General features: G+C 35.2%; 3 protein-coding genes across 5 annotated transcripts; 2 read left to right on the top strand and 1 right to left on the bottom strand.

Moving 5' to 3' along the window:
- Window positions 1-397: 397 nt before the first annotated feature.
- Window positions 398-8,052, top strand: LOC116341975. 2 transcript variants are annotated; one of them, XM_031769426.1, is made up of 13 exons: window positions 398-462; window positions 3,310-3,671; window positions 4,196-4,400; window positions 4,484-4,537; window positions 4,605-4,913; window positions 4,978-5,441; window positions 5,502-5,651; window positions 5,722-5,916; window positions 5,999-6,182; window positions 6,267-6,523; window positions 6,605-6,736; window positions 6,789-7,198; window positions 7,273-8,052. In XM_031769426.1, the coding sequence occupies exons 2-13, from the start codon at window positions 3,363-3,365 to the stop codon at window positions 7,760-7,762; spliced, it is 3,159 nt and encodes a 1,052-aa protein (XP_031625286.1). In that variant the 5' UTR covers window positions 398-462; window positions 3,310-3,362; the 3' UTR covers window positions 7,763-8,052. The 2 variants fall into 2 exon arrangements, with proteins under 2 accessions (XP_031625286.1, XP_031625285.1); XM_031769425.1 differs by lacking the exon at window positions 398-462 and having other exon boundaries at window positions 3,292-3,671.
- Window positions 464-2,934, bottom strand: LOC116341976 (E3 ubiquitin-protein ligase RING1). Its single transcript, XM_031769427.1, has 3 exons — window positions 1,747-2,934; window positions 1,443-1,615; window positions 464-1,318 (listed from the first exon to the last, which is right to left on the bottom strand). Exons 1-3 carry the CDS (start codon window positions 2,654-2,656, stop codon window positions 1,274-1,276), a joined length of 1,128 nt encoding a protein of 375 aa, XP_031625287.1. The 5' UTR covers window positions 2,657-2,934; the 3' UTR covers window positions 464-1,273.
- Window positions 8,053-10,427: 2,375 nt separating the features above from the next.
- On the top strand, window positions 10,428-19,048 carry LOC116341950 (CD9 antigen-like). 2 transcript variants are annotated; one of them, XM_031769384.1, is made up of 6 exons: window positions 10,428-11,155; window positions 12,890-13,023; window positions 17,431-17,625; window positions 17,721-17,894; window positions 18,053-18,271; window positions 18,343-19,048. In XM_031769384.1, exons 2-6 carry the CDS (start codon window positions 12,958-12,960, stop codon window positions 18,496-18,498), a joined length of 810 nt encoding a protein of 269 aa, XP_031625244.1. In that variant the 5' UTR covers window positions 10,428-11,155; window positions 12,890-12,957; the 3' UTR covers window positions 18,499-19,048. The 2 variants fall into 2 exon arrangements, with proteins under 2 accessions (XP_031625244.1, XP_031625246.1); XM_031769386.1 differs by lacking the exon at window positions 10,428-11,155 and adding an exon at window positions 11,928-12,475.
- The last annotated feature ends 851 nt before the right edge of the window (window positions 19,049-19,899 follow it).

Raw genomic sequence — 19,899 nt, forward strand, 5'->3', positions numbered from 1 at the left:
ATCCACGGAATTTCGAAAACGACTGAATGAAATCACAGCAGCCGATCGTCTTTTTATAGATGGGAGTTCCTTACGTTATACACGGTTGCATGTTGTTTACTCAATCAAATCACAGTAAAACGAAAGGTGTGCGACGTGACCCACACCACGGGATTTTTTTTGTTTTTTTTTTTTTAAATATTCATATTCATGCTGGTATCAATAATCTATAAAAATTTATTAGATCCAGTGTCTGTATACGTCATATGTTAACCGGCTCGTCAAATACGGAAAAAATACAAAGAATTGAAAACAAAATTTGGTAATAAACAAATATATAGTAAAATCGGCTTTTTCAACAATAAAATTGGGCTATGGATTTAGAAATGAGTCATGATGATCGAACCCACCTAATGAACTCAAATCAATTCCAAATGGTATCAAAGAACCCATTCAAAATAGAGAGAAAAAAAGTATAAAAAAGTGTGTATTTTTTCCATATGTTTTATTTGAGAAGAGCGATATACTTTTACCACAAATAAAGTAGTTACTCTAATAAAAATCGCCAAGTCAATCTTGTATTGTTTTAATTTACAAATTAAAATGTTAAAAATAGGATTAAGTGCTTGTGTGTGAAAGAAAAAAAAACTTATTCAATTTTCCATCTTGATCACATGGAACTAATATCGCCTATTTATACAGCGCACCTTTGCTCACACAATTTTGCATATTTTCTAATTATTCATTTATTATATCGGTTTAATGACATTCCGTTGGGTGATTATGATGAGTTGTTTTATTGTTTGCAATTTCTGATTCAGTGGAAAAAAACTCGAACACTCGAGTTCATTCCATGTTGCTTTTTACAAGCGGAATTTTTTTTTTTTGATTGCAAACACATATCGCTTCACTTTGAATGTCAAACAGTCTAAATATGCAAATTACAGATGATTCTATTTAGTCAGAATGTTTATGAATATGTAATATGTATCAAAAAATCTTTGATTTGGACAATAATATTGGCTAAAAAAATGTAGCAAGCGAGGAAAACAATGCATCGATATCAAAATCCATCGCATTCAAAACTGGTGCAGTTAATTTGCAAAAAAATGCCCAAAAATCTCTTCACCGCATTTTCTTTTTCAATTTCAACCTTGGGTAATTCCAATTGTGTTTTATTCACTTGTGTCCTTGTATCATCTTTCGAAATCATAAATTAGATAAAAATTAAGTCAGGGAATTTGTGTTATATTAAAATGAGATTGTTATCATTATGATTAATTAGATGCGGTGCTTAGGATTTTTTCCAGGCATAGTACATTTCCATCGGTTTATTGATCTATTTTAAATGAAAAACAAAATTTTAAACGTTAAAAATGAACATTTGGTGCACGTTTTCGGATATTTGTCTATCGGGTCATGATGAAGACTTTATATCGTCTATAGTAATCAAAAAAAATTACCTTCCAAAACTTCTCGTTAACTTGCTGAAGTGTTTGATTTCCATTTAGAATGAGAAATTGGCCCGGTTGCGGTGCAATATAAATACAGAAATTCTGTAAACGCTCCGTGGCTGGCAATTCAGAATCGAGGTCAAGTGATAGTCGCATCGCTAAATATTGGCTAAGATGTTCAACTGAAAATGCGAAACAAATTATTAATAATTTAAATATAATAAATATGTATGCTGTAAATGCATAATGAAATCAGACATGCTAATTGCCACTCTTCAAAATCACTCAAAACATTCATGCACTGTCATCTCACCTGAAGCATTTGCCGTTGTTTTGAGATATCGTACGGAATTCTCTTTGAGTGCCTTAATTAAATGATTATCGCCGGTCATTTCGGTTGGATGTGGTTTGAAAATTAGTTCAATTTCATCACTAACACCCAGCTCCGACGTGCCTTCACCTTCTGTATCCAAATTTGAGTCATTGCCATGGCTATAATCGATTTCACTGTTACTTTCGGATTCTTCTGACCGTTCGGATGCCGTTAAAATCGAACGGGCTCGTTTAATTTTGCTGCCAGTGCCACAGCTGCTAATATTCGATGGTACCGGCGATGGTGTTGAACGAACCGACGGTGGATTTGATGCGAATCGTTGATTTGTCGAACCAGCCGCTGTCGATGAACTTTCATCGGCATTTTGATTTGTCGGGGCAGCGTTTGAATTTTCAGCGTTGCGTGCCTCTTGTTCCAATTGTTTTTTTGTACGTTGTTGTCGATTCTGTGATTGTAATTTAATGCCTTCGGTTATCGAATTCACTAGAGCGGCACGTGATTGGCTCTGATTGAATTTGGCCAGTACACGTTCTTGATGTGCTTCATACTCGTCGCGACTCGGATAGATTTTCGAAATGAGCAAATCAAAATTTGGATCTGGCCGCAGTGAACGTTTTGAAACCAGTTTTTTACGACATGTTGGACACTCTTTGTTGCCTGAACGCAATGCCGTTATAATGCAATCCGAACAAAAACGATGTAAACACTCTTTGGTCGTCATTGTCTTTTTTAACATGTCCAAACAAATCGGACACATTAGTTCACTGTGTAAACTGCGCGGTGATACGGCAATTTCTGTATTATCGGTAATTGCCACTTGTGGCTGCCGATTTAATTCGTACAACGATAAATCCCATGTTTTATTTTGTAATGATTCAATCGAAGCCATTTTCACACAATTTTTTTCACTTCTCTTGATGACATTGAATGTTTACGTATCGAATGAACAATTGCCATGCACAAAGCAATTGCAAATATAATTTCTCGATTATTTTACACAAAACTTTCCGGCAACTGATATGATTTTTCACTTGAAATTCCAATCGAAAGTATATTTAATGTGGAAATTCAATGATTCCGGTGATTGAAAAATGCGAATAAAGCAGGTCAAGTAAAGATGTTTTCTTTTTGGACCGAACGATAAATTAATATACAATGTATGCTGTGTGCGTGGTTTGTCTCAATGTTTTTCGGTAGCTGTCATTTAGCGGTGCATTGTCGCTTCGGTTCAATCTCTCCACATCGAACACACGCACAGCGGTTTGTGTACCAACTAAAAACTGTCAAATGTGCTAGCGCTAGATTCAAACCAATTTTCGCAGAATCGGCATTTTGCAGTCCAGTTGCATGCAGATTCTGAATGAGTCAACAACAACATTGAATTGAAATAATTTCATTCTTTTAAAAGAATTTCTTTATCTTATTAGAATAATTTTATTTGTGATTTTAGAACTGTTTTTTTATAGTATTTTTTTATTAATTTGAGATTTTTATCGTATTTTGTGCACATAAATATATATAATATGGAATTGAATAAAAAAGTTCTAATCAAAGTGCTGAACGTGGTAAGCCCGGAAAGGTTTTGGTTTCAAACAATGGCCGACATGAAACAAATCCAGGCTAATCTAAAAGAATATATAAGCACATATCATGACGAATACATAGAAAATAAAAATTATTTGCCAAACTTGGATGATGTGGTCATTGTTGAAACAAACAAGCATTATTCGATTCAACGCGTTAAAGAAGTGTGTGATGAAAACAAAATAATTGTGACTAAAATTGAGAATGGACACACGTCGTGGTGTTCAAGCGATAGGATTCTTCAACTTAGGGATGAATCACTCGCTAACAAATTTGTCAAGTCGATTTTAATGGGCTCCATATACGGCATTTGTCCAGCGGTAAGTAAATTTTCGGCTTGTCACGGCGATTACAAATTTCAAAAATGACTTCTTTTCGTATAGAATAAGCATCGCTTCCACCATTGAATATGTATGGCTTTTTTTTGTCTAATTCTGAGAATAAACAATGCAATGAATATAAACAAAGTGGTATACGACGACAGCAGTCTACTACTTAATACGATATTCAAACGAATATGATGCAAAAAGAAAGAGAAAAAAATGAAAAGGACGACGAAGCATATTCTTTTCGTTGTCGTTATAATGGAACACATTTTTATATTCATTTGACAAGATTTGCTCACAAATGGTTTTTTAGTCACTAAAAATGCTAGGCATCATGAAAAATTTTCATAATTCCATTCGCTCTGACTTATGAATATGACCATTTGTAACTATATGAATGAAAATTTCTTGGACCTGAAGAACCAGACTATTTTTTTAAAATGAATTTCCAAAAACAATCAATTTTCTGCCTATATCACTAGTAACTTTCATGCCATTCTCTTTCGACATCTCTTTAGGAATTTGATGCAGAAACTTCAAGTTTTAAACCGAATCGAAGCATGGAATGGTCGCCAAAATCTATCGAAATTATTAAAAATTGCATCAAAGCGAGTAAATACGTATACTTCAACGCGAAATTTAAACGGAACGCATGCTATCAAGGAACATTAACGTATGAAATGGATATGCTCAATACTCTGATTAACCTCAAATACGGAATATGTAAATTGAATATTTTTATTGTGATTTTTTTTACGATTTTTGTAATCGAATTTTTTACTGTAAAATTACGACATTTTTTGTAGATTCACTTTATGATGATGACGATATTGAGTACGATACCAATGAATTGGATGAAGGTGATGAAATTTAATTTTTACAACATGCACTTTTTTCAATAATTCAAATTGCTTCCACAAACAATAGCTATACCAGATGATAGTAGTGATATCCAACCTATCATTGCCACACATTTGAAACTGGAGCATCTTGACATTAATCACAATCTGAATACGACGAATCAGATGAATGGTAGTTTGTCATCTGATTCGCTGGAAAAATCCCCGTCGCAATCGTTTTGTTCTAGCGACAAAGAAAGCAGTCCTGAAGCTTCAACCAAATCGAATGAACAATTGGACGATGAACGCAATTTACTTGTCGACTCCATTCAAACCGATTCCACCTTTAATATCAATCATAAATTGTCACCTATTCTGGAACGTAGCATCGAGGATGGTAAATATTTTCAAAAATAAAATAAAAATTCTATCTTACAGATTGATGATTTTATATTTTACAGCCGGTGCGTCGGGTGCGTCTGGTCCTTCGAATGAATTTAAAAGGGATAATCAATCGGTCTTGTCGGACACATCAGTTATCAGTGCCATACCTTCGTATTTATATGCAGATAGTGCAACTGAATCCGAACCCGAACAATATGAATTCCAATTCTCTGCAAATATCGATAAGCAGCGATCGATCGATGCAGCGAATGAGTTACGTTTTAAATTCATGAATTTTTTATTGGAAAATGCAACGTTGGCACCAGTACAGCATTATGTAGACAGCTATGAGTTTTTAAATTCACACGATCGTTCGACGGTGTGCAAGGAATACAGAGATATATTGGAACAATTGAACAAAGTAACGGTTCAAAGAAGCATCTGGCCATACATTTTACAAGATCGAACCACTATTTTGATTGGTAATACAGACTATTATCCACATTTACTGTATCTACCAGCACTTATTACATTGATCAAGGTAATTGGTTGTTCACTTTGTGGATACTTTTCAATAAAATATTTGTATGTGTCTCTCTAGCGGGACGAGCATATCAGGACCGATGGACCGAAAAGTGTGATTTTCGCTACGAACTGTAAAGAGGCGAAACAAATCGCCCAGATTTGTTCGCATTTTCTTGAAGTAAATTCAGTTTACACCGATGCCACCGACCTCTTTCTCGAATTCAACGTAAGCAAATTCTTGTTCAAATTCAAACTCGAAAATTGATTTATGTTTTGAAATTCTTTTGAATTTTCAGACAGAAAAATATAAAAGATGCAAAGTATACGTGTCACTAATGTATCGAATCAATCAAGCATTCGACAAGTCCGACCAAAACAGCTATGATGTGATTCCAAAAACAGCTCAACGCATTGTTTTGAACAACATTGAATTGATACCTTCAGAAAATCGTCAAAAAATGGTCGAAGCACTACTTTCACGCAAGATAAAGGTAAACATTTTTGAATGAGACTTAATTGCCCATATGATTTTTTTTTTCATAAACGAATACTTTCTTTTACGCATAATTTTAGATGATTGTCACGTCTCGGTACTATATTGAAGAGTTGAAGAAATTATTCGACAAAATACCAAGTGCTGTTGTCTCAATAGAGTCAAATTTCGATCTTTACTGCTTTTCTCCGAAAAATAAACGATCACGTACAACGGAAATTAAATTCTTTCCCAACCAACAAATAAGATCCGCAAAGCTCAAAAGTAATGATATTTTGATTCAACATATTTCTGAGACGAAGCGAAATCACAATTTTTTCACATCATGTCCATTATATTTTATTCTAGCCAAACTCGTCGATTTGGACAACAAGAAAGTGGTTGTGTTTTGCTCGAAAAAATGGGACGCAATAAATCTGGCAAATGTACACGGATCTGAAAGAAATAGATCTACAAAATTCTTTTGGTCGGATGAATATTTGGAGAAATATCCAAATGGGAAGTCAGTAAAAGATGCCAATTTCATAATTCACTATGACTTACCGGACGATTTTGAAACATTTTCAAAACGCTATGCGGTAATGAGAGCAAATCTCCACTTTCAGGCAAGCTCATTCATACTCTCTTCTTATTTGCATACGTTTTCCAGTACACATTGAAACAAAAAAGAATGTCACATTTTTCAGGCCCAGTCGACAGTGGAACTACAGTCAATCATCTTCACCATGGGAACGCCATCGGAAAACCAGATGCTGATGTATTTGATTGCACGCAAATATGATTTGATACTGGCACCACGATGTGCTGAAATAGTTGTAGTGAGTTTTTCTTTGATTGGAATTATGATATAATGAAATTTTGTGGTTCTAGGAAAGTGTTCGAAAAGTAAATGCCATGGATCCGTTGTGTATGGAAATTGCAAACTCATTCAAAAACCATGGCCATTTGCTGGTATGTCAAAATCGACACTGCTTTGAAACCGTGTACAGACCAACTGAAACTGACTACTACAATTTCAAAACCGTTCAAATTGAAATACTTCGAATTTTGACGCCCGGCTGGTTTTCGGTACGCTTACTCAAATCCAGAGATCTAAAATCGAACGACTGGCAAGAACACTTTGACACTAAACTATTTGACGGGTTCAATCGAGCTTTCAATGAATTTCAAACAAACAATTTCACACCGATTGAACATGTTTTCGAGATTAACATCAATGATTTATACGTTTTTCGAGATGATAACGACACATTTTATCGCTGTCGCATTGTGACCGAAAAGTAAGTTCCAAACTGTACCTGAACACATTTTTTTCAGGATCGATACTCAATCATAAATTCATTTCTCGTTTCAGCATTGACAAGAATCCAGAATCGCGATTGCGTGTTCGGCTTGTCGATTTTGGAAAATTTCGCACCGTAAATTTCTCACAAATTGGCCATTTACTGAATGAGAACCATGCAACATTTCCATCATACACAATGAATTTGTGTCTGTTGAATTTGATGCCATGGAATGAGCTATGTTGGGATGAAGAGGAAACGGCGTATGTATCGCATATACTTTTGGGCACAAAAGAAACGGACATTTTCGGTCGAGGACGAATCTATGAAGCTATCATTCTGCTGGAATTACAACCGGACTTGATGTTTTCATTGGATCTATTCATTCCAACCGGTGGTAATATCACACAGCATGGTAGTTTCGTAAGTTTTCTCGCTCAAAAGGGTATTGCATCGAAAAATACGGCCAATTTGAAAGAATTCTTCCAACATGCAAGCAAACAAAATGTCATCAGTACTGGCCAATTTCGAGAAATTGAAAAGTTTTTGAGCGATAAGTAGGATAAATTTACAATGAAAACTATATTTGTCTAATGGCATCCAAACACGGAATGTTAGTTTTTTTTTTAAATCATATATGTGTATTTGTAATCGTACCACAAAATCTCATCTATTAGACGAATGGAGACGAAAAAAAAATCATTGATTACAATTCAAGCATTCTTAGTAGTTACTAAAGAAAGAAACCTTATAATAACAAAGCATGCAATGTAACGAAAGAAAAAAGAACCGAAACAATCGAAACTATTCAATGCAAAACATCATGAATAAGATGGTGGAAATTGTGGAAAATGCACTAAAAACCAAATAAAGTATATATTTCTTATAGTTTTCTTATATAATAACATTATCGTTCCATTCATTGTCTTACATAAGATTTTTCCCGCATCATGATAAGCTAGTAACTCCAGTGCCAAAAAAATGTACGCATAACAAACACACACAAGTTAAAGTTTAAAAATAGAGTTTGCAAAATGTTGAACGAACATCGATTGAAGCAGCCGCATCAGCAGCAGTAATAAGACGCTTTGTTTTAACGTTTAAAAGTCAGTACTCAGAATGAATTCGAAAAGGTCAAACGAAACGAGTCGGATGTAAAAAGACATCAATGAATACAATGAACACTCGGCAAGCATTTGCCTGCTGCAACTGTTTTAACATGCACATTTTGATCTTTTTAAGTATTTGCGCCTGTGGACAATGAACGTGGACAAAGATGAAAACAATGTCGACAAAATTGAGTTGGATGGCAATGGCTGAGAAAAGCATCCAGCACGATAAAGAGAATAACAAATGGCCAAAAGATAACTTGTAACGAATGTAATGTAAGTAACAACAGTCCTCTATTGCATCCAGTTTCCATAAAAAGAGAGCAAAAGAGCTTCAAAACAAGAAATAGACAAAAGCAACAACGGCAACAAAGATGACTATGTGGCGCCAAAATTATATATCACATATCTCTGAACATTGAATGTCTGTGTGGTGTGAGTGTGTGTGTATGTTTACATGTCTTGTTGTTCTTATTTTCGTTCGCGAAGCAGCAAAAATGATGGGCGAATTATGTGTCGATGCAATAAATAAAACCACAGCCTGGTTTGAGTGATGGGCACGACACACATAAAATTCAAATATTTCTTACTCATTTTAATTAAATGGTGTGATAATAAAGAAAATGATCGAAAATCAAACAAAAAGCGGTCGTTGAGTATATCGCTGCAAACCAAACACATAAATTGCGAAAGAGAAATAGAAAAATCCAAACCAATTCGCGGTATAAACAAAAGCGAAATCATTTGATGTATATACTTATATGGATTCATTATGTGTTCATGCTCTTCTCATTCTTTGCAAAGCGTGAAATTGCAATCAGTGCATTGTAAATTGATTACGTAATGAAATCCATATGTGATGCACACATTAGCTGCATAACAATCTTCTTAGCTCTTCTTCAATGAGCACAAATCAAATGTTACACGATTGAGCATCCCATCATTTGAATGGTGATACTGGAGATGCTGTGGCACTTATCATGCGATACCCGCAGGTATGAGCATCGAGTGAGGAAAATGAGAGAGAAAGACAGAGAGAGACAATGAAGAATGGGGAGAATAAGAGAATGAGAAAATGAGCACAAACACCATATGAAGACATTATCAATTGAGCTGTATGCATAATCCACTGTGAAAATGTTGGGTGTAGCCATGGTATGTGCACTCTCTTTTTCTCATTCCCTCTCTCTATATATATGTATCTCCGTGTCATTGTGCCTCTCTCGGAAAATCGCTGTTGTTGTTGTTGTGTTTGTCTCTGGTGCTCTGCTCGATGCTCGGTTTTCTTTGTGTCTTTTTCCCACTGGCAACAACATTAGAAACGACGCATTGGCATAGGCCAATATGCATGTTCATCTAACACCATTTCAAATGCACACATGCGCATCATACATGCTAAACAACAAAAAGGAAGAAAATCATTCATTTTGAAATATCAAACAGCAGCCGCCCAAGCAAATCGTGAGATTTCAGCAAAAGAAACAATTACATGTACATGCGAATGCTAAATTGCTCATGATTTTAACCGAAAGATGGTAATTGTTTTTTGTCGTTCGGTGGCAAAGAAGCCCGCACAACGAGCGTGAATATGTTCACTGACTCACTTTAAAATGAAGCTAAATTTCATTTTATCATTTTATAATCCCACGCCGAACAAATTTGCGCCCAAGAGAGCGAGAGAGAGAGATATAAAGATGAAGTCGGTTGTTCATATATTTAGTGCATGGGGAAGTGTGCATGTTGGTTCTTACTTTAGAACATATTTTAGAAACGAAAACGCGCGACTGATACACAAATACAAGAGCGAAAGAGCGCACGCACATACAACCAGAACCGAAGAGATGCGCTCTCTCTTTCTCTATGTATGTATTTCCGAGGCCTTAAAATGACTCGCACAAATACATGCACGCAAAGCATACATACATGCACGAAGCAGTGATAGAATCTCCATGGAGTTCGAAACGTATGCGACGCAACTATCATTTTCGTTATGTTGTCACACATACACATAGTATAGAACACATACAAGCGCGTCACTTGCATCAATGTTCTACTTCAATATTGTTCGTTCTAAAAAAAAGACCCGAATATTCACAGGCACTTAGCATTCGGTTGTAAGCGCGTCCGCATGTTTTAACGCATTTCACTTAATATTCTCCGCATTTTTGGCTTCCTTCTTCGTTTTTCCTATATTTTCGTTCGATTCATTGAATGCGTTCGCAGAAAAGTGTTCAAAGAGCACTCTCAACTGTATTTAAATGTGTGCGTGAATTGTGAGCAAAAATCTCATTGAATTTTGTATGTTGTTTTACGAAAACGAGCGACGGATAAAGAGTGCAAAACGAACAGATTGCGAGAGAAGAGCATATTATTCTGTGAAATTAGCACGAGCCAACGCTGTTTTGTGATAACTTTTTGAACGGAAAGAGAGCAAAAGATTATATAGCATTTGCAATCAATATAGGAGAATATCAGCAACGAGAGAGAGCGCACCACATCAATGGGATTTTTACGAGTGTGTTTGTGATAGCTTCACACAAATATATAGAGAGAGAGAGTGAAAGGAGGAAAGCAATATAAAAAAAGGAACAATTGTGTATAGCATATGCAGTGAGTGTGCGAGAAGAAAAAAAAGAAGTTGAAAAAAACAACAACATAACTCATCATATAGAATCATCTAACGGAGTACAGTGTGTGTACTACAGTTGCTGTTTTTTCGCCAAAACGTTCGTAGGTCAAAGAGGCACGGAGTCCATGGTCCTTGTAGCAAAACGCAAATTATCATCCTAGATATTTTGCAGGAGAAAAGACAGTGTGAAACAGTTTTTTTTTCGTTTTTGAATTGGTGTGTATTTAAAAATCAAGAAAAATGTTCAATTCATTTCTTTTTTGTTGTTGAAATTGTATGATTATTGTTAAGAGAAATTTTTTCTAGTGTCCAATTGTTTGGTTTTCTTTTATGGAAATTATGTGCTAAATTTTTGTGCGTTCCAAAAAAAAAGAAACAACGAAACGAAGGAAAAAAAAGAAAAAATAACAGAAGTAGGAACCCAAATTCTCAAGCATCTCACATTGTGTACACAGAAAACGAAGCGTTCATTTTTCATTCTAATCGCATCACAGCAACAACAGCAACAACAAACTATAATAATTATCATTCAAAAAGTGATCACGGCAAAGTACTTAGTGAAATATACGTTAATAAATTTGAATTGTATGACCGTCCATAAAAAATGGGGAAAAAACTGACGAACGGAGTAGTGAAAAAAGCAACAACAAAACCAAAAGAAAAACGAAAAAAAATATAACACGCACATAAAACTAAATTCACTTCTCTTCCCTCGAAGTGAATGAATTTTATTTATTATTCTGTGAGTGTGTGGTTTTTGTTGCGCGTTGCGTTTTTTTTTTTGTCTCTTCTTCTACTGCTTCGTACATATTCAGGCACTCGCTAGTTATTCAATTTGAATATTATCATCAACTCCTATGCTTTATTCTCATTTGCTGATATTATTATTATTGTTGTTGTCGCTATTGCTGCTGCCGCTGCTGGCTGGTGCTGGTGTAGTTTGGTTTTGCATTTGCCTGACATTATTCGGTGGTCGGTTCTCAAAGTGTAGTACTACAGTTGAACGGCAAAAGAAAAAAGCGGTGGTCGTGTACACAATATACATTAGTGCGATTGATCGTTCCTCATTCATTTTGCATCGGTGCTTTAAAAGCCATTTCAATTGACGGTCTTGTGTGTGTCTTTTTTCCTGTTAGTACAGTTCTTTTTTTCATTCGTTCCTCTGTTTCTCTCTCAGTTGAAACAAAACCATTGTGTAGTGTGCAAGAGGCATATATAGTGCGATTGCAAATTGTGTGCGCGCGACTCACTCAGTGGAATACACCTAATTGCCAGCGATTTAGTGAGCAATGATTTAGTAGTTCTGCTTCTCTGTTTTTTTTTTTACAAATTCAATGCTTTCAATTGTGAGGTAGAGTGAAAATAGCTAATCCAGAATAGCGCGGTCGCGCGCGTGAGGCACACATTACCAACCGTCATATATAATATACCGACCAAAGTGAAATAACAAATAAAAATTAATAAAAACAAATAAATTGTCAAATTAGAGCACGTCACATTTGGTCGTTGGCGACCGATACAGAGATACATGTGTGTGTATGTGTGTTGTTCGTAACTGAATTTATTGTGGTTGGCCGTTAGTTGAAATGTGTTTTTAGTTGAGATTCAAATGCAACACACAAAGTAAATACAGAGAGAAAAAATAAAAAAACGAGCAGAAAAAGAAGAAAATTTTTGGAAAAATAGACAGATACAAATCCGAAGTGGATTAGACTATTTTTTTTTATTCTGTTATTTGTTTTGCTGTTTTGTGTGTGAGTGTCGAGTGAGTGTCGATTACAATACGTCGATAAAAGTGCATTTTGTGCGGCGGCTACCACGCGATTTAAATCCACATAAAGAAATAATATACAAATCACATCGAACACGCATCGTTTCCATTTTGATTAACCTCAGTGTTCTTTCTTTCTCTCTCTCTCTCTCTCCCTCTCCATATTTAAATTTTTTTAGCCATACATTTTTCGACCAGAAATTATCGAACAATATAACGTAAAAGAAGACGGAATACAACAGAAAAGATGGGTTTGTCCGGATGCTGTTGCTTGGTCAAATATCTTTTGATATTGATAAATTTCGTATTTTGGGTAAGTAATTTTTTTTTTCTTATTTCAACATTTCGTCTTAATGTCCAAATTTAGAGTAATGTAAATGTGTGCTGCACAGTTTTCGGTTCGAATGAAAGAAGAAAATTGTTTAAATTGATGGGTTCAGCATGAAATTTGGGGGAAAATGAGTTTATATGCGTGCATCTAACATTTGTTAATTTCCATGTAAATGCATGATTTCTGTTAATTTCGAATGTAAAATGCCCGCTTTTAACAAATGTCGTACATGTGTTTTGAGATACAGACAGTGTGTTTTGTGTTATACACAGCAAACGATGATGATGATGTTGCCGACGAAAGGCATACCAGCAGCATAAGATGAGAGTGAGAAAATTAAATGTGTGAAAAAAATGATGTGTGCTATATATGTACAGTTAAAAAAATTTACATTCAGGAATAAAACGATGGGTGCCCAGTTCACGTTTTGATATTTGTGCTTTGATGCATCTCGAGTTTTCGATGTGCTTGTGAATCGGTGTGCGCACGATGACGAAAATAATCATTTCCTCACCATCGCTAACCAAACGTACGAATCACATTTTCACATCTCAACAAACAAAAAATTTCATAATTTTATTCTAGACTCGAGACTTTTCCGTTTTAGCAATGCGCCACCGATCGACTGAGCGATTGAAGTGAAAGAAAGCGAAAAATGCATGGTTTGAATTCCGTTTTGCCGTGTTGTTGTTGCTGTTGTTTTTTTATTTAATTTTCTCTCTCAAGAGAGTAAACGGCGTTTTGTTTTGAATTGAGACGTGACGTTGTATGGATGCATGTTTAAAAATAATCAAATTCAGTCAAACAGAACGAATGAGAAAAAAAAAACCGAAGCTAAACAAAACGGTAGAATATCATATGTATAAACATATTTTGTATGGAAGATCACATACTCTCTGTCTCACACATGAATGCATTAAAAATAAAATAAAATTAATTCGATTGAATAAGCAAAACTCCGGCTCTGAATCAGTCGGTTTGATTATCAGCCTGAAAGATCGTGTGTATGTAGCTCCTTTCTTCTTCTTGTCTCTTTCGGAATTTATTCGGTTGAATTGAATAAAGTGATGATGTAGGAAAAAACATTTTTTTTATCGAGAACGACACACAATCAATCCCGTAAATGGAATGAAGAATAAATACGCAACAAAACATAAATGAGTAAACAAATTTAAGTAACAATAACAACGACTTCAACAGCGACAACCACGACCAATCGTCAGCCGAAGTCACATAAGGAATATGAATAATACAAGCGGCCTGAAATGTTGACGAAGAATGAAAGAAATTAAGAAAAAAAGAACGAATTTCAAAAGGAAGTCAAACAGAAGAACGATATATGTGGCATACAAACTCAGCTCGATTCGGTGTAACTGTATGAATAAATAAATGAAGTAACCACATACTTGCATGCACTGGTGGTGCCGCGCAAAGCACTGTTCTATAATGACGTCGATTGATTTTGTGCGTTTTCCGAATGCGTTTTTGTGTGTTAATGTTCCGATTTCGTTTACATTTTTGGGTGTGTTCTGTCGATTGAATTACATTATTTAAGGGTGAGAATGTCATTCAGTCATTGCCGCCGACATCGCCGCTACTGACGACGGTTTCATCGCTGCCATCATAATCAACCAAATCGAATTTTTCCGTGCACACGCATAAAATGAGTTTGATATTCGATAAACAAAGTCGAAATTCCCACCGAAAAAAAAAAAAAAAACCAAGTATATCGACAATTTTGGCTTGTACACACGTATCATATCCGTTTCACTATCTTCCCTGACATTTACTTAACGCAAATCATAAACGCTCGCTTTTTATTGCAAGGGGCTATTCACGCTAGAAAAACTAGTAAAAAATTAGAAAATGAATGACATCACAAACGAAGTCAATGGCTGTGCAATTTGTACTACAACTTCACTAGAAATTACTAGCAAAAGCTAGTATTAACCGAATCGAGTTTATTTAAAATAAAAGATATAATCAACTACCAAGAATACGACCTTCATGGATTTAATCCATGAAAACCAATTCCGCTCTTGATATGATATTCGCTATCTCGGCCAGCGGCTTGTGATTATTAACAAAATTACAAATTTATATATTGATTTATTTAATGCCACGCGTAACACTAGATGTATTAAAATTTCATGGATGGCCCCATGATTTATTGAAAGTTCAAAATCAAAGCACTCAAAATAATTCGCAGCGATAATATCGACCAAATTCTCTTCCCTTTCTTTCTCTTTCTCTGTCTCTGTCTCTCTGCCGTTTTATATTTCCGATTTTGTTGTAAAAGCAGCAATAATAAACGATCAATAGAGTTCAATATCACACGATGAAAACGCGTTTTGACTGCGCTTCGTTGTTGTCAAGCTATAAACGATGACGATTCTAATGCAATCTAAGTACACAAAGGATACGGCACCCACACGCACGATAGAGATAGTAAAAGCCCAAAACATACAAGCAAATGGAGTTATAATTTGAAATTCGTTAAGTGAGTAAATCATCGTATCGCATTGCCGTTTTATGTGAGTGAGTCTACGACGAGCACCAAATTACATTCGTTACGATTAATAAGCTTATCTAAATGTAACGTTTGCGTGGTTACAAATTTTCTATTCGGATGATTTTCTCTCACACTTTCACGTTTTCTTGTTCTGTATCCAGTTTACCGTTAGTTCTTTTTAGTATTGCCATTAAATACGCTGCATTATTATTTGCTCCAAGCAACGTACAGATTTTCCGTCGCATATACCATACTGTGCAGAGACAGAGAGAGGCGGAAAGAGGGTGAGATGTGTTGACTGGTGCTTTTTTGCGTCAGCGTCACTCAACGTTTTCTCCAATTTCTTTCAAAATGTTGTACGTGATGTTTTCATCCTTGTTTAAAGCGCGTCTCTCGGCCACATTTTGTCGTTGGTCTTCATACACAAACACACACAGAGAGAGAGAAAGGCCAACTTCTATCTGCGTGTATTTGCACACGATAGAATGGGAATTTTTTTTTTTTTATATTCATAGCAATATTAAGAAAAGTGATCAGCTTTCCAAACCTGAGACATGCTCATAGTTTAATGTACCGAACATGCTCGTTTATGTTTTTTTGTCGATGTTTCAAGGCTTTTTAGAAACTCATTGAATGTTTGAATTTAAGTGCAGCTGGTACGACTTTATGACAGACTTCTTTATCCAAATGGTAGAAAAGTAATGATAAGCACACACACACCATGCTGTATTTACATCAAATGTATCCATGACTTTTACCTTTCTTTTATCGACAATGAACCATCAGCTCAGGCAATGGCATTTTCTTTTTGTTTTAATTAAATATGCGCATGAATAGGTTTCGTTGTCAATTCAAACACATCCAATATATGTTTGAATGTTTGATTTACCATCGACGCCACACTCTTTTCTCTCCCATTCTCAATCAAGTGGACAAGCGTGTGGTTTTCCATATTTATGTGACAATCGAGTCCAAGTCTCGTGCTATTCGTGTTTAGTCGCTATCAGATCGCGTATCTATGATTTTCTTTCCCTTGTGCGCATTACATCGATATAAAAATTCCATTCTATCTCTGTAATATTGAGGAAGTAATGTATTTGATTGTTCAATTCGGTACTGGATTGCATGGCAGTCCCTCGATGTTCTTTTGAAAACAAATGTGAAAAAAAGCACAAACGTGAAAGCATGTGAAAGGGGCGTCGTGCCCATATAGACTGAATCAAAAATCACCATACCACAGGCTGCTGTAGATTCGCGCTTCGTATTTTGCGCACACACACATATTTATTCTGACTGCAATCTCACAATTTTATCGCTTGCTATATCATTTGGGTCATGTCGTGTTCGCTTGTTCGAGACATTGCTTACGAAGCCAGTGTATCATTGTGCCATTCCATACCCATTCATATCATCATCGTCATGATTGTTTTTTATTATACCGTTGCACTTTCGAGTGTCTATGCGTTGATATATTGTATTCATTGGTTGGTTTACTTGCTCGCGTCCATTATATCTCTCTTAATAGGCTAGTGTCAACCATTAAATTGATACACGTTCGCCACTTCTTCTCATTTGTTGGCTTAGAAGTCAAAGTGAACGGCGCACATTTGCCATTTGATTTTATAATGAAAGTAAATTGAAGGGCAAAATGTAGGTCAGACCGTGTTAGTTAGCGCACACACACACATATATATATTTATATATTTGGACCCATAGACACCGTCAAAGATCACGGTGAACAAAATTCAATTGAGAGCAGGATATTTTGAAATTAAATTATGTACAGTGCACACTCGCACATATGGTGGCAATTTCAATTGACTCTAATTCATTTTGATTTTTTCTCTATTCTTCTTTGTTGTTTATTTTCATTACAGGCGGCTGGAATTGCAGCGTTCGCTCTATTTGGATGGATGCTCACTGATACAACGCTGCTGTATTCTCTTGCCAATGGCAAAAATGATTTGTACATCGGTTTACTGGTATTTGTCGGTGTGGCCACGCTTGTTATCGTTATTGCCTTCTTGGGATGTTGTGGCGCACTGAAAGAATCGCAATGCATGTTGGTCTCGGTATGTATAGCTCTAACACTTGATGTACCCTTGAAAATGTGCCGATCCATAATATGTGCCATAATTAATTTTATTCAATTTCTCTTTCATTTCAGTTCTTCTGTTTTTTGCTGGTTGTGCTGGTGGCTGAAATTGCTACCGGTGTCTATGCCTATCTCAATCAAGATCAACTGCTGAAGATTGTACGTTCCAGTGTTAAACAATCCATTCAAAGTGAATACGGCACCCATGATCTTCAAACACACGCTTTCGATACATTCCAAAAACATGTAAGTTATCTTTCGATCCAATTCAACGATTTTGTTGTTTTTTTTTTGGAAAACAATCAATTTAATGGAAAATGTAGAAAGTCGGAGGACATGTGACGCAAATGACATTTCTCCAAATCAATTTTGTGTGGAAATAAAACGTTTTTCTTACTTTATAGCTTGAATGTTGCGGTGCTGAAGGTCCAAAAGATTGGCAAACTAGCAAATATAATAACAACACCAACAAGGCATTGAATTTGGATGTGTCAAGCCCGCCTGAAACGTTCATAGTACCACCAACTTGCTGCAAAGCAAACATTACGGATAAGGTGTGCAAAGAGGCGAGAGTAATCAATATTGGTGTATCAAAAATAGATTCGCCGTCGATCTATCTCGAGGTAATTTATTTAACACGAAATTGTTGTAGTTTTGTACTAATTTCGATGATATTCATTTTGGTGATATGTAGGGTTGTTCTGGAAAATTGGTACAAGAAGCGCAAAATCATTTGCTTATCATATTGGCGATAATAGCTGGCATTATAATGTTTGAAATATTTGCGTTGATGATATCATTATGCCTGTGCTGCGCTGTAGGCGACAGAGAAGATGACTACAAATCTTAAAGTAGATTGAGACCAACACCAGTTACCAACAACCGAGCAAAATCAATTGGAAATCGTAACGTTGGAACTGTGTTACGATTTCATTCGTCGTCAAGGCATCGATCCACATATTTAAATTCAAACCATTATTAAATTGAGCAAAATAATGTGACCACTAACACACATACACACAACATACACATTCAATATTTCGGTCTCCTTTCGTTCGTTTAATTAAAAAAAAAAAAGCAAAATCCTGTTTGTTTTTTTTTTTGTATGATTATTTCATTTGTTCAAGAAAAAAGAAGAAAAATGAGCATAAGTAGTCATTTGATGTAAGAAGATTTAATTTCATTTAAAAAAAAAGAATAATAGAAAAGCAAAAAAAAAACACGAGACGAAACAAAAACTTTAAGACTTGCAACCGTCGCATTTATCGAAACCGAGAAAATCCAATTTCGACTTAAACATGAGAAATGAAAGAAATCAGGATATTTTAATTCAAAAATATGCATGCAAAATTGACGGTTCGATTTTTAAATGTTTTGTGCCAAAGATATTTACATTTTAAATTTAAAGAAAAAAATTAATATTGTGTATAAAGAAGAATTATTTGTTGTTAAAGAAATTCGAAAATGAGAGAAAAAACCCATTCATTTTATCATTCATTAGTAAAAACGCGCACAGAACACTGATTTTGATATCGTAAAATGCAGCGTAAAATCGATCCAATTTGCCACCGATGTTGATGCAATGTGTTCAATTCCATAATTATTTGTGCAGTATTCAGCGAAATCGTGGTTATTATAAAAAATAGAATTCAAACAAATTTTGTCATTAAAAATGTGTAGATTTTAATGTTTGTTGTGGATAAGCTTTTCGTTTTTTTTTTTCAAGAAAAAAATTTACTAACCTGCCATTCCATACAAAAACAAATCGGATTCGCGAAACGAAATTTTTGTAACTATCATTTTTCTTAAATAAGAGAAAAGACTTTTTCCAAACCAATTAACCTATTCTCTTCCGAAGATCAATTTTTGAAGACTTTAATTCTTCTTTTTTTTCGAACCGGAATTTACAACACTTTTTCTGCTGTAGCAATTAAGCTATCATCAGTCTATTAAAATATATATTCATAATTTCAAACAAGTCGATAAAATCCAAATTTGTTTTTTGTATCGTTTTTAACCCCATTTACATGCACATAACAACCACCCTACACACCCTACATTGATGTTCATTTGTAACGACGTCTAAAATGCACCATAAGTAGAGAAATGAAAATGCATGGAGCATTTATGCATTTCAGTTTTATACCTAAATTATAAATGAGACCCGATTCTCTTCGATTTGTTATTTATAGCCTTTAGTCGCATCTGTTTTTGCTGTAGGTCATTTTACTTTCTCATTCTCTATCACCTT

This window comes from Contarinia nasturtii, unplaced genomic scaffold, assembly GCF_009176525.2.
Source record: "Contarinia nasturtii isolate CC-2019 unplaced genomic scaffold, AAFC_CNas_1.1 Cnas_scaffold_810, whole genome shotgun sequence".
Classification (NCBI taxonomy): Eukaryota; Metazoa; Arthropoda; class Insecta; order Diptera; family Cecidomyiidae; genus Contarinia; species Contarinia nasturtii.